General features: G+C 41.5%; 1 protein-coding gene across 3 annotated transcripts in view; it reads left to right on the forward strand.

Moving 5' to 3' along the window:
* The first annotated feature begins 352 nt into the window (after nucleotides 1-352).
* The window catches only part of NALCN (sodium leak channel, non-selective), a 250,021-nt gene continuing 235,747 nt past the window's right edge, over nucleotides 353-14,626 (forward strand). For 2 of the 3 annotated variants that reach the window (XM_055802380.1, XM_055802382.1), the window contains exons 1-3: nucleotides 357-789; nucleotides 11,340-11,486; nucleotides 13,609-13,791. In XM_055802380.1, coding sequence (XP_055658355.1) covers nucleotides 11,379-11,486; nucleotides 13,609-13,791 — 291 coding nt within the window. In that variant the 5' untranslated portion in view covers nucleotides 357-789; nucleotides 11,340-11,378. Of the gene's footprint in view, nucleotides 790-11,339; nucleotides 11,487-13,608; nucleotides 13,792-14,626 lie in introns of all 3 variants that reach the window. The other variant, XM_055802381.1, reaches the window with a different exon arrangement.

Below are 14,626 nucleotides of genomic sequence, written 5' to 3' on the forward strand. Positions count from 1 at the left end.
GCTGATGCTACCAGTGAAGTAAACGCTCTGCAGCGGCAAAGTGCACGAGCACTAAAAAAAACTTTGAGATGCTCAGATAAGATTTCTTACCAAAATAAACCCATCCTAGTACTTGTACCATGTACTTTTTTCAGTACCATGAAAAAAAAAACCAAAAAAACCCCCACCACCACACCAAAACACACCAGATCACCCCAAAAGCCCCAGCCAAAAACCTACAAAACTGCTGCCAGAAGTCCTGCTCCAGTGCCACGCGGCTGTGGAAACAGCAGCTGGTGCCTGCTCGCCCGGGGGGTGACACCCGGGGGTGACACCGGGGGTGGCAGCCGGGGGGTGCTCTCCGGTTCCGCTCACCGCCGGCGCGGGTCGGGGCGCAGCCGACACGTTTCGGGGTGGCCGTGGGAGCGTTGTGCGTGCCGGGACCACCGGCCGCCCCTGGCTCCCGAGCCGTTGAGCGCGATTCCCTCTCAGGCGGGAGGCTCTGGCAGCTCACGGGTGCTGCCCGCTGCTGTTTGCACCGTGCGTGTGTGCGGCCGGTACCGTCCCCTCCTCACCTGCCCCCTCCCCGGCGCCGGCCCAGGCCGCCCCGCCCGCCCCCCGCCCCGTCCCCGCGGCCGCCGCCGCTGTTGCCGAGAGACCGAGGGCGGCCGCCGCCGCCGGGCGGGCCCCGCCGCCCCGATCCGCCGCGGGAGGACGGCGTGCGAGGCCGGCACACACCGTTACACCTCACACACCCGCGGCGGCCGGGACCGGCCCCCGCCGACCGCGCCATGAAGGCAGATGCTGGCGGTAGGTCGGAGGCGCGGGGCGCGGCTTGCTGCGCGGCGCTGGGCTCGGTACGCGGTGGGCCCCGGCTCCTCTCGCCCCCTTCCCCCGGCCTCTCGGTCGCCAGCGACCGCCGTGGCGCTCCCGAGGAGGCAGGCCACTCTCGGGGAAGCGACGGGCGCGGCGAGCGGCCTGGCCGGCTCCGCCGGGGGGCAGGGGCGGCGGCGCCCTCCTCGTCGCCCGCCCCACCCGCCCTTCCCGGCGGTGGGAGGGGGCGCCCCGGGCCGCCCTCTGGGCCTGCGGCCGCTGGGCCTCGCCGGCGCGGGCCTGTCCCTCCTGCCCCCGGTCCCCTCCCTGTCCCGCCATGGGGCCAGAATGTGCCGCTGTTGTGTCCTCGCAGTCGCGCAGGCCTCTTCATTTATCGCAGGCCGGGGGTGACGGATTTAATGGGGTGGTTGTGGATGGGGCAGGGTGTGCGGGGGAGCCACTTCCCGCAGGGGGGGGCCTAGGTGTCTACAGGGCTGGGGTGGTTGGAGGGGCGACGTACCTAGGCCTGAAGTCGGTCTCTAACGTGCAGGTTCAGGGGTCTTAACACTGTGCCTTGAGTGGAGGAAGAGGCACTTAACGTCTTTCTGTTGTTGACATGTTTTTATTGTAGCAGTCCAGTAATGTGAGAGACACGTTTTTAGGAAGGGGGGTGCTTTCTGATGGCCTTTACATGCAGATTGTACCTTTAAAGTCAGCTGTGATTTGGTCGGTTACCCATTGTTGCATTCTGAGTCACTTACAGGGGGCAGATAGTCACAGTGAGGAAGTAATAACTGAATGCTGTTTGAGTGTTTTGGTTTTGTCTTAAGCATCTTCAATTTCCTGTTTCATTTCATTGGCCTTCTCTCTCCATTTCCTTCCAAACCAGCCACATCGCACCTGCCTTCTAATTCACTTCTAGAAAATAGTACATATTAACAATGAGCACAGTTCTGCTGCGTAAATCACAAAGAAACTTCAATGGAGGGAGAAAAAATTTCTTTGAGTTGGTGTCTGGCTGCTGGAAGACTACAGCTCTCTGCAAACTCGTGCATATACCTTTGGTGACTTTTAGGAATGCTTCAGGGAATTTTTGTTTAACTTTGAGCTCAATATTGTGTTTTAAAATGAAATTTTAAAGCCGTAACAATCACATGTCATTTGTGCTTTAAAAATGTAGACTTTTTGTTTGGTGTGTCTGTTTATTTTAGTCTGAAAATGGTCCATCACAGTTAATTCCCATTTAAGCTATACCTCTTGGAAATACAACTTAATCTGATTTGACTTATTGCCAGCTCATGGACATTGCTGGTACCATGAACACTATGTAGAAAGAACTATGTGGCATTCATCCAAACCCAGGACTTGAGTCACAGAGGTTTCAGGTCTTAAACCTTCACCACAGGATGTGAATAGCATCAAGCTGGGTTGTAGGGAGTAACAGGCTACTGGACCAAGCTGTGAAAGAGCTGGAGAGTCTCGGATTTTCACAGATAAGATGGGTATCTCATAATGAGATAGAACTGTTACTGGCTTCTGAGGATTTGAGTTTCCTCCCCACTCCACTAGGTATTTAGGAATTCAGGCAGCTGTAAACAAGATTTTTCATGTGTTTATGAGTAGAATAGAGGCGTTGTATTCACAAACGGTTTTTAATGTGTTACTAATACAATGCTTCCATGGTTGGAAAATTACTTGGATGTCCTGTAGATTTTGAGCCTGAAATCTTTTTGGAGGTAAAGAGCAAAGTCAGCCTAATATGGGCTTTACGGGTTGAATCATGTATTATTTCCCTTTAAAATCTTTGTCTGTTCTCCCTTTCTTTACCTCCATAGCCTCTTTTATTTTGTTTAAGGTTTTCTGTATTGTTAAGTACTCATAAATGCCTTGCTTTGGGAGTTACACTCCTAGACTATGGTTGCAAATTGTCTTTGTTCTGCTAGGTGATTTTTCTTTATTTTCTGTGATATTTTTATCTTTCATGTCTTCTTTTTTCTATTTCATTTTCTCCCATCGTGAGAACAATCAAACAGTGGAACAAGATGCTCAAAGAAGTTGTAGTCTCCAGACCAGACTGGAGTAACCCGAGTAAATTGAAATAGCCTGGTCTAACGCCAGAGTTCATAGAATTATAGAATCACAGAATGGTTTGGGTTGGAAGGGACTTTAAAGACCATCTACTTCTAACCCCCTTGCCGGGGTGGGGGTGGGGGATGCACACCTTCCACTAGACCAGGTTGCTCAAAGCCACATCCAGCTTGGCCTTGAATGCATCCAGGGATGGGGCATCCACAGCTTCTCTGGGAACCCTGTTCCACTGTCTTATCACCATCACAGTAAAGAATTTCTTCCTATTATCTAATCTAAACCCACCCTCTTTCAGTTTAAAGCCATTACCCCTTGTCAGGCATCACTACCTGCCCTTGTAAAAAGTCCCTCCCCAGCTTTCTTGTAGGCCCCCTTTAGGTACTGGGAGGCTGCTGGAAGGTCTTCTCAGAGCCTTTTCCAAGCTGAACAACCGCAGCTGTCTCAGCCTGTCTTCATAGGAGAGGTACCTCAGCCCTCTGATCATCTTCATGGCCTTCCTCTGGACTCGTTGCAACAGGTGCATGTCCTTCTTGTGTTGGGGGCCCCAGGGCTGAACGCAGTGCTCCAGGTGGGGTCTCACAGGAGCAGAGTAGAGACGGGGGATCGTCTCTCTCAACCTGCTGGTCGCGATTCTTTTGATGCAGCCCAGGATGCAGTTGGCTTTCTGGGCTGCAAGTGCACATTGTGGGGCCATCTTGAGCTTCTCCTCAACCAGCACACCCAGGGCTTTCTCCTCAAGGCTGCTCTCAATCCATTCTCTGTCCAGCCTGTGTTTGTGCTTGGGATTGCCCCAACCCATGTTCAGGGCCTTGCATTTGCCTTGTTGAACTCCATGAGGTTTGCATGGGCCCACCTTTCAAGCCTGTCAAGGTCCCTCTGGATGGCATCCCTTCCCTCCAGTGTGTTGACTGTACACACACAGCTTGGTGTCAACAGCAGCCTTGCTGAGGTTGCGCTCAATCTCACCGTCCATGTCGCTGGCAATGATGTTGAACAGCTGTCATCCCAGAATGATGCTGCTTGAGCAGGAGGTTGGACTAGAGACCTCCCGAGCTCCTTCCAACCTGAGTTAGCTTATGATTCTATGATCTCAGTTTTCCATACACTTTTTTTCCCCAAAATAAAGCTTTTGGGTTTGGCCTTTCCTTCCTGAGGCATTGCATTCAATCATTGTGTTTATGAAGATGATAGTATAGTACCAAAGGTTATGGCTGCACCTTCTAGGAACTACCCTGCAGCAATGAGACTGTGTATCCCGAGCCAATATATTTGTTTTAAAGGAAAGATAATATGGCAAAAAGGAAGCCCTAATTTTGCTTTGAGGATTTCAAGTTTAAAATCTATAGGTGTTAACTGTTTTGATGGTGATTCCTTAAATGATTGACAGGGAAGAATTTGGGAAGGGAAGATGATCTAGAATATTCAAATTTCTTAAATAATTATTTTACCCAAAATTGTGGCAATGCTAACCACTGTTTATTTTAAGTTTTACTGTATTTCAATTTAAATTATGAAAAGATGTGTGTACAAGGTTCTAGGCACATTAACATGTAATTAGTGGTATAACAAAATCCCAGCAACATTAAAATAATCACTTAAGCAGGCATGCTGCCAGCCATCTGCCTACAGAGAAGCTCCTTTTCCACCCCAGCATCATTCTGGGAAGGATGCCCTCATCCCTTTCTTTAAAACCCTGAAAAATTATATCTGCAGTATTCATGGCAGGTTAGTGAATGTGGGGTGTTTTAGAGGCAGGATGGCTTACTCCCTGAATCATTTCAAAGAATGACCTACTGCTACCTGCCCTCTTGCTCTCAGAGAGGGCTGTGACACAATTTCTACCTAAGATGAATAGAGCACAAAAGCAAATCCCAGAACACTGCTCTTGTATTTTTTCCAGCATGATTTTGACTGAGCATGTTGCTGCATGTCTTTGTTAGCTATGGGCTTTTAAGGATTTTCATATAGACTACATTGCAGTAGACTAATCCTAGAGCAGCAAGTGGTGAGTAAGTGGCCCACAGGTGGCCCACAGCTCAAGTGAACTTTTTAGGTAATGCAGCTGTTAAACTGTGCTATACATCCATAAAAGCAATATAATGCCATCAATATATTCTCCGCATCTAATTACTGTGCATTCAGAGGCCATCATTAAATTCTAGCATTTTAGTAACCATTCTGACAGAGTAATGTCTAAGGATATACTTAAATTGTAGGACTTGGTAAGCTGCCCTGTTGTCCAGTCATGCCAACAGCCAGCATGTTGGAAGGAGACTGAGGGTGCTGCCCACTCTTGTGCTTTGGTTTCCACTGGAAGAAAAAGCTGGTTACTTGTACAGGGAAGCAGCCACTTCATGCTCAGTTGTGTCCCTCCTTTCGGGACACTTGGGGAGCTGGGACTCTGAATGTGAGACTGTATCTACTCTTTACTAGAGAGTTAGCTTTTGAGTAGCTTGATCTCTACTTTGTATGTAAAAGAAGTGGCATGGTGGAGTGTGCCATGGTGTGGTCTAACAGCACCATCTGAAAAATCATCTTCAGTATTTTTTTTTCTTTTACTCAACCCAATTTCTTAACCGAAAAATGTCAAAAAGCTAACCAATTCTATTTAAAATGATGAAGTATCTGGCTGCATCACGGCACCGTGTATACGCTTGTGTAGCTTATTCGAAACTGTGTCTTCTGGGTGTTAGAAGGCTTATAGTAAAAAGGACTTGTGATATGACATTATGTGATGGTAGTGGTAGGCTGTGTATTGTATCTGGCTTACATGAGATCTGCTTTTGTATGCATTGTGATACTTGATTCTGTCTGCTGAGTAGATCTGAATTATTTTGGCTAGGTCTGAGAGGAAGAACTTATATTTGAGAAATAAATATTGTGTAAGCATTGTCCTTAGCAGATTATAAGACACAGGTGATGTGTTGGGAGCAAAGAACTAAAGTCTGGACACCTGTCTATATTCAGATGAGTTCTTACATTGGCAGCTTTAAGCAATTGTTAAACCTTTCTCGATCTGTGAACCCCAGTCCGGTATTTTTGATCTGGGGTCCTGTTAGTAAGTACAAGATGTCACTGGCTGTTCTTTCCTACCTGTATCCAAATGATTTGAAAATGCGAATTAAACTGATTTTTAGGGTGTTCCCTTCAGTATAACTTCTTTGTGAAGAATCCTGTTTGGTCTTAATAAATACTGAAGTTCAATCAGCTATTGGCAGTATACTGTGTTCAAAATAATGAAGATATCTTTTAGGACATTTTATCAGATGCGATAACGATACCACACAGAGAGAAAAAGTACCAAAGTAAGTTTTTCCTTGAAACTAGTTATGAGTTAATAACATCCATAGTGCCATGTGGTTGTATCCATTGGAATTCTGTCTTTGCCCTTCTAAAACGAAATATATCTGTACTGTCATTTGTGTAACTTGCTCACTTCAAATATTTTGCAACATGAAAACAAATACTGAAATGCCATTCACGTATACCTGCACCCAAAAGCAGGGATGGAAGAACATGGGGATGGAAGAACGTGGGGTTGGAGGGAGCAGTCCACAGAGAAACAACAATTTGCTAAGAGGGAAGGAGGCTATTGAGATGAAAGAATGAGAACTTACGTTTTTCCTTTAACCGTATAATGCATACTGTGGTTAAGAGCAATTTCTTCTTTAAGTTAGCCTTCTAGTTCAGGGCTTTTTTACATGTATAATGTGGAAATGGGGTTTTGTCATCATGCCATGTGTATGGGTGCTCACATCCTCTTACTGTACCCATTTCAGCTTCCACAGATAGTAAAAGATTCAAAGATAATTATTCTCTTAGGACTGTATGTGCCACTTGTGTGTGTCCCAGCTCTGGGAAGAGTTGGGAGTTGACATTTTCAAAGAAGAGAGAATTGGTTTTGAAGAGAGTGCTTGTAGGTGGCCTGCCCTGGGAGGACCTTCAGGCAGTGCTGACATGATCTCAGGTGACAAAGTTAACAGGCAGTATGCTGGAAGCCAGACACTGCTAATTCCAAGGATTTGTCTGATTTTTAAACTCTCTCCTTAACTGACAGGTAGGAATATCTGCTTTATTTTCCTATTTATTTCTCTGTGATGTCATTTTTCAACTGCCTTCTTTGTATACCTGAGCATTTATAAGCATGTTTTCCTGACTTTGCGATAGAGATTTCATGACCAGATCTGGCTGTATACAGTGAGCTTGCTTTATACACAAGAAACAGATTTCTCAGCTTTTGATACTGTGTAGGATCAGCTATTTTTTTAAAATTGTCTTTTGATTTTTGTAGGAAGTGCAAACTTCCATCAGCAGGAGTGTCTTGTGGTTAGCGTGCATATCACAAACTGGGACTGGGTCTTCAGATTTCTTTTTCCCAAGTGCAGTGTGGGTCCACATTCACTAGCTATTGTGCTAGCATCCTTTCATTTCAGCAGAAGCTTCAAATTTAGTGATTGATGGTGGTTTAAACAGTGTAGTGGTTGCTGAACATACCTGCAAGTTCAAGGAGACAGAGGAAGAGGAAAGGCTGACCATATGGATCTGAAGGGGCGCAGTGTATGAGTAATTTTCTATTTTGTTTTCTTCCTTTAGTTTGTCTTTGCTTCTAAAAATAGAGGAGAGATTTAAAAGCAAATACACAACATTCCTCCCTGACAAGGTTGACGGCTGCGCTGTGGTTTTTCACTGATACTGTAAGGAAAGTACTCCAAAGAAATGTGAAGTGGATGTAGACCCAAAACTCCATGTTTTCTTGTCTCCAAACCTGTCTTTGCCCTGCACCCAATACTTCTTAAAAACTCTGCAGCTAGAAATATATCCTAGAGAATGTAATAAGCCTTTCATGTTAATAACAGGTTGTGATCAAAGAAAGACCTAATGATATGTATGAGAATCAATGCAGGAACTGCAGGGGTGGATTTGTAGTTGGGGTTAGGGAGGCCTACAGCCTTCCCATTAGCACAGCTTGGTGTGATGCTCACTGCATCACATGCTGGAAGGTGTTCGTGCACAGCTCCCTTCCTCCTCTTCATCTTTCAGCAGGTTCCTCCCCTGCAGAAACAGGCGCAAAAGGTATTGTAGTCCAGGAGTTAAAATTCTTTACACCCATGGAAGAGTCCTGAGGCTGTACTGAGCTTTGCGTTACTCTGCAGTAACAAACATGAAAAAAGCCTGTGTGTTCCCTGGAAGAATAAAGAAGTCAGAACAACAACAAAAAAATGGCATAAAAGCTTGAGAGCAACCATGTTAGACTTTGGATAGTCTTGCTAAAGACTATTTCCGGAAGATTCTTGGCTTGTCATCTTTATTCTGCACTTTTTTTTGTGGGCATTTCAAGTAGAGAGGTGAACAAGGTTGTTCTTACATTTCGTGAACATTTCCTCCCTTCCATTGGGCTTATATACATTGTGATATTTTCCTTCAAGGCCACCTCTTAAAAAATAAGAATTCTGATCTCTTAAGTCAGAACATTTAAGTATGTGAACTGAATCCATTATGGACATTTAAAGTTCACAATATTTTCTGTGCCCAGATCAATTAAAAAAAAAAAACAACAAAAAAACCAAACACACACCCCCCCCCCCCCCAGCACTGCATAGAAGGGTAAATGGGAATTTTATTAGAAGGATATGGCTGATCTTCCTACACATCAGACATATAAATAAGTAATATTGAGAAAAGCATAAAAAACCCAGAGCCTCCGTAATAGCCAGTTGATAATTATGTACTTTCTTCCTCAAATGGACATAGCTTGTTATTTAGTGTCATTTACTTTAAAAAAATCAGTAGTGACTCATTAGTGTTTCATATCCTGAGCCTTTGCTCATAATTATGGATTGTACTTATCTTAATGATTCTCTGTTTATTGGCATGTATTTTCTTAAGAGTTTACGAGGAGCACTGTCATATAGCCATTACCAGAAATTGTAACCATAAAATTATTTTGTTAATTCACTGATTAGCTTTCGACTAACAGTTTCCAAAGGAACATATTTGCGAGAAACTTTCTGAAAAGTGTCTTTTTTTCCCCCTAAGGTTTTAAGAAATTCAGTTCCCAAGACGTTGCAGTAAACTTATCACTGCGCTAAATGTAGCCGTTTTAAGACTTCATGACCTGAAAAAGTACACCGACGTCTCTGAGGCTTCTAGTGTTTCTAGTTATTCTTTGGTCCAAGTAGAGAAAATAGGTCAATACATTAGGCTTAGAAATAAATAGGAGAAAGCAGGAAAAATTGCCAAAGAGGAGGAAGTAGTGAATTCAGTTATGAGAAAGATGTCAGAGCATGAAGCTTGAGCATGAAGATTAAGAGAACGTAGAACTCATAGGGATATTATTTCTGTCTTCATTTGTTAGAGAAAGACTATTAATTTGTAATGTTCATTTTACAATATTTGCAAATTTTCAGTGACAGCTTACCAGTTTCACCTGTACTAAGACTGCTGTGACTGATCATCCAACACAAATAAATGTGTCAGAAGTTGTACCTCATTTTGTGCCTTTATATAATTTCTGTTTATTTTAAGATAATCAGTTATTGCATAATGTCAGCCTCTCCAGCTGGAGCATCTATCCAAGACATTGACACTGTTGCTTAATGGTCCATACAAAGATAGACCAAAGTTTCAGACTTGGTTTTTAAATACTAGACAGGAGTTAAGGGATAGGTGTGTAGGAAAACACAAGGTCATACTGATGGCACAGTTACCATGATCAGGAGTTTTAGTTTACTGAGAGATGCAAAAGAAGGTACTGAAAAAACTTTGTAGAAACTCGCAGGGAGCTCACATATGGAGCTTGTCCTGTATGGAGAGACATCAGAAGAGAAACCACAATTCTGAAAATGTAGCAAGGGCATTACAGAAACAGGAGCTGACCTCTTGAACCTGAGAGAGAAAATAGAGCAGGAATAGACTCCAAGGGACTTGGAAGAAGATGAATAGGTTATGTTTGCCCTAACAGCTAAAAGAAGAGCCAGTGATGCATAGGTGCATAGTGTTTGGACATGAAGCAGCAAGCAGCCTGTGTGGTTGAAGAGGCCAGCTGAGACCAAGCACATGGGTACTTCTGTGGTCCTGAGTCCACTGTTTCCTCCAGCTGATTGAGGACAGTGTCTCTTGTGTTCATGTTGCAGTCATCATTGTGATACTTAGGCCTGTAATTACCCAGGGCCTGTAGTGACAGGACAAAGGGGCAATAGTTTTAAACTGAAAGAGGGAAGATTTAGGTTGGACATTAGGAAGACATTCTTTACAATGAAGGTGGTGAGGCACTGGAACAGGCTCTTGAGAGAAGCTGTGGATGCCCCATCCCTGGAAGGGTTCAAGGCCAGGTTGGATGGAGCTTTGAGCAAGCTGGTCTCGGGGAAGGTGTCTGTGCTCATGGCAGGGGAGTTGGATTAGATGATCTTTGAAAGTCCCTTCCAATTCAAACCGTTCTATGATTCTATTTTATACTAATTTTAACAAACTTTTGGAAAGTGTAGTGTTACCTACAAACCACACTTGGTCCAGAGTAAAGGTCCAGAACACGGTCCAAATATCTTGCTTTCTCCTTCTCCCTTGCTTTCCTGAAAAAAAAAAAAATCCTTAAGGGATTGTATTTCATGAATGAGAGAGTTGTATTTCATGAGCAGACTGTTATGCCTTGGAAGAGTGTATCTTCTTCATCTCTGCATTTATTTGGACTTGGGGATCAGTGAACTGTCTGTGGGAAAGTCAATAATGAGATCTGACCCACCTTTCTACTCTTGTGATGTGTCTACTGCTTATGGCTCACATCATCAAACATACAGAAAGCTCAGTCAGTGCCACCCACACAGCAATGTCCAGGCTCAGCCTGACCTTGTGGAAACAGCACATTTTCCTCTGTCCTTCCATGTGGCAACACAAGCCCCAGAGACAGCCAGCTGTCTGGCTGTTGAATACATAATCTCTTTAACATTAAAAACAAACAAACAAACAAAAAGTATTAGAAAAATACATGTTAATAGTAGTATATAGCAAAAAGGCTTTTCAGTGAAGAACATTAACACCTGCTGGGTGCTTAACATTGCTTGTTTGCCTTTGGCATGTTGGGCTTTATCTTAGCCTAGTGTAATAAATGAAAATGTCACCATTAAATTAAATGGCTCCAGGTCAAATCCATCCAATGATTACTCTGGGTTCAAGTTCACAGCAGTAGCATTCTTTGCATATTGGCACAATTTTCTGCCAGCATTGCTGAGTTTCTGTTAATTGTTTGTGTTGCATACCTTTATGTAAATTTTTGTAAACTAACAAGAGTCATGTCAGTGATGAATATAGGTAAAGCTTTTTAATAAAATGAAGATGTTGATAATCAGTAAGTACAAAAGCATTTTGCTTGAAAACAAAATTATTTAGGTTATTTATAAAACTATTCAAAATGCACTATAAAATGACTTTAGAGAATTAATGTCTTCTCTTTTTTTCTCCCCAAGGAGGTTTCATGATTATAGATAACAAAAGTTAACGTCAGGATGCTAAAAAGGAAACAGAGTTCAAGGGTGGAAGCCCAGCCAGTTACAGATTTTGGTCCTGATGAATCTTTATCAGACAATGCAGATATTCTGTGGATTAACAAACCAGTAGGTATCTCTTTCCATAGTTATTAATTTTAAATTATATGTAACTTGTATTGTTGAAATATGACTTCCACAAAAGATTCTGAAATAGATGTTTGTTAGAAACAAGTATTGAGCTATAGTTGCTAATCTACCAGTTCATTTTTTGCCAAAAAATCTGAAACTAAATAAAAAGTTTTCTTTTGGTTGTTGCAAACTGATGGGGATGATTAAGCAGTGTTTGCCAACCAGTTCATCTACTAATTGCTTTTTTAAATGGCCATGCTTTCAATATCTCTGGTTCCTAACGTGTTTGTTGAAATTAGAAGTTAAGTTCGTAAAATGACCTATTGAAAAGGATATTAAAAGGAGCATTTCATTGCTAAAATGGTAGCCAGCAGTTGGCACTTTTGACTTTCAAATCTCTCCTTTTACAAAACTTATGAATATAAAAGTGTATTTTGGCTGGTTATTTTGAAGTACAGCTCACATTTTTCTGGTATCATTTAGCCTACATCCTGCTCTAAGAAATAGGTGTAAAAAACTTGAAACGTGGGAAAGCTTTATTGGAAGTGTAGTTATTAACAGAATTTGCAGTATTAAGAAAACACCTTTACCATGTCAATACAGTTATTACAATTAAATTATTTATTCAGCAGCCAGTGTGCATGTGGGATTCCTATATTTTGAATGACTTTTGTTTTTGCAGAGAAGGCATTTTAGAGTTTCTTTTATAGTGTATAAATTTTTACTTTGTAAAAGCAGAAAGTCAAATATTCTGAAATAATACATGTTGGCATTAAATTCATTGAATGGAACTGTTGTCTCATTTGCAGTATGGATGCCAGATCCCCTCAGCTTTGTTGCTGAGTTGTAACACCTGAATAATTTACAAGACAACACCCATATATTAATTTGTGCTAAATAATCTTAAGTAGAACCTTTGTAGTGACAACCGCTCTAATAAAGTGACATTGCAGAAATATATGCTGGTTTAGCACATAGTACACTAATTTTCAACAGAGATAAGTTTTTTCTTGTCACACTGATGGACTAGTATATTGTTTAGCATGTGTACTACCAACATTTTACTGTGGCAGAGAACGGTTTTTGTATCAGCCACACTTTAGTATTTATGTTAATATTTTCAGTTGAAAAAAGATTTGAAACAAAGTGGATGTTAAAGGGACATAAGAGATCATTTATCAGATGCTTTTCACTTCCAAATTATTAATTTGGGCTCAGACTATGCAAATGATAGAGCTATTCAATTCAGGTCAAATATCATTACACTTAGGTGAGCGTACAGTGCATATTAAATAAGGTGAGTGTTCTTAAATCTTAATATCAAAAGGTCTCAGGTGGTGTAAATGAGTGCAGAATTTTTCTCCAGATGAAAAATTGTTATACACTTCAGTGGTTTTTAGTTGGAGAATTTTTTTCTTGCTGAAGTGTCTGGTTTTTTCCTTCTTGTTTTGATAGATACGACCTTACCAACTCTGATTCATTACACTTGTCTGGCTTCAAGATCTTTCAGTGGTGTATTGATTTAAAAGAAAAAAAAATCTAACCTACAGCCCCTGTACTGATACATTCTTCTTTTTTGTTAGACCTCCCACTGTGACTGGCACTGAATATCAGCCTTATTAATAATGATTGTAGTGGGACTGAGACCTAAGTAGTCATAGAAATGAACTGTTACTGTATAGCAACAAAACTTGTTTGGAACCGAAGTGAATACTGACGTTAAGAAGTAGCTTTCTGTGACATAGTGTCTGTTATATTTATTTGTTTCACAAATGGAAGGATGCTTTTAATCCCCATGCCTCTCACTTATTTTTTTAAATTGTAGACTGATTTAGTTTTAATTCTTGGTTTCTGAGTTATGGAACCTCTCAAATTAACTAATAAAACTATATATGTATATATACTTATATTTATATATAAATGTCTGTAATATATATAAAAATAAATAAAGTCAGGAGTGCTTGTTTTTGGGTGGAGACTTTTAATATGTGGATCATGATGTAAAAGAAAAATGCAAATGTGTGTTTATTTAAGTGCCAGTACAAGTTATGGAGGCTAAATATTTGAGCTTTTTTTTGAACATCAAAGCAAATCTTGCAATGTCTTGATTTCTTTCCAGTGGGTACACTCTTTACTACGCATCTGTGCGATCATCAGTGTTATTTCGGTTTGTATGAACACTCCAAAGACCTTCGAGCATTATCCTCCTCTCCAATATGTGACATTTGCTCTTGATACTCTATTGATGTTTCTTTACACTGCAGAGATGATAGCAAAAATGCATATCCGTGGGATAGTTAAGGTAAGCATTTAAACAATATTCTACATGTGCTTAAGAAAGTGATCTAAATACATGCTGTGACATTTGGTCTTTGTTTTTTAACTTCTCAGCTCTTTTTGATTTGATTGTTTTTAACTGCAGGCAATACCATGGCATATAAACTTAAAAGAAAGATTGACAAAGATGCAGATTTACTGCATATTTAATCCCTCCCAAAATATAATGCCAACATTCATAATAATGGTTTCCTACTAAGGAATATATAGTTTCTTTGTATTAAAGAATGAAATGAAAAATAAGCTACAGGTACATTAGCAAGAATATTTTGTAAATGTCTAGAGCGCCGTATGTGGACTTAGAACTTTGATTTTCATTTCAGAAAGCTGGATGTGTTGTTGTGTGATTACATTATTGAAATGAAAACATACGCCTTACTGTAAGCTGGATGAGAAGGTTATTTTTTCCTTAAGATAATGCATGTTGGTAAACAAATTATTCTGTTATCGTATGTTTACTGTTGTTGCTGGACTAATTTGCGTAAGTAGATATGATATTGGACAATGTAAAACTGCAGAATTTTTCAGTAATCATTATTTTGTAGCATTATTGTATTGATTGTTTCCAGTCTTCTATAAAAAGGTACAGATTCAGCCTGCATATAGAAAATATCCTTGCAGTCCTTATTGACAGCACAGTTGTGTCACTATTGCGCAGAATAGATCATCAGTGCGTTATCCTTGCCTTTCACTCTTGAAAGGTCTGGTGACTCCAGAGACATGTGTGATTGTACTTAGCTGTTCAGTTTGTTCTGAGTTTACGGATAGCATTTTTTGTTCACTGCCAAACTGAGCTATTA

Source organism: Falco peregrinus, chromosome 4, assembly GCF_023634155.1.
Source record: "Falco peregrinus isolate bFalPer1 chromosome 4, bFalPer1.pri, whole genome shotgun sequence".
In the NCBI taxonomy this organism is placed as follows: domain Eukaryota; kingdom Metazoa; phylum Chordata; class Aves; order Falconiformes; family Falconidae; genus Falco; species Falco peregrinus.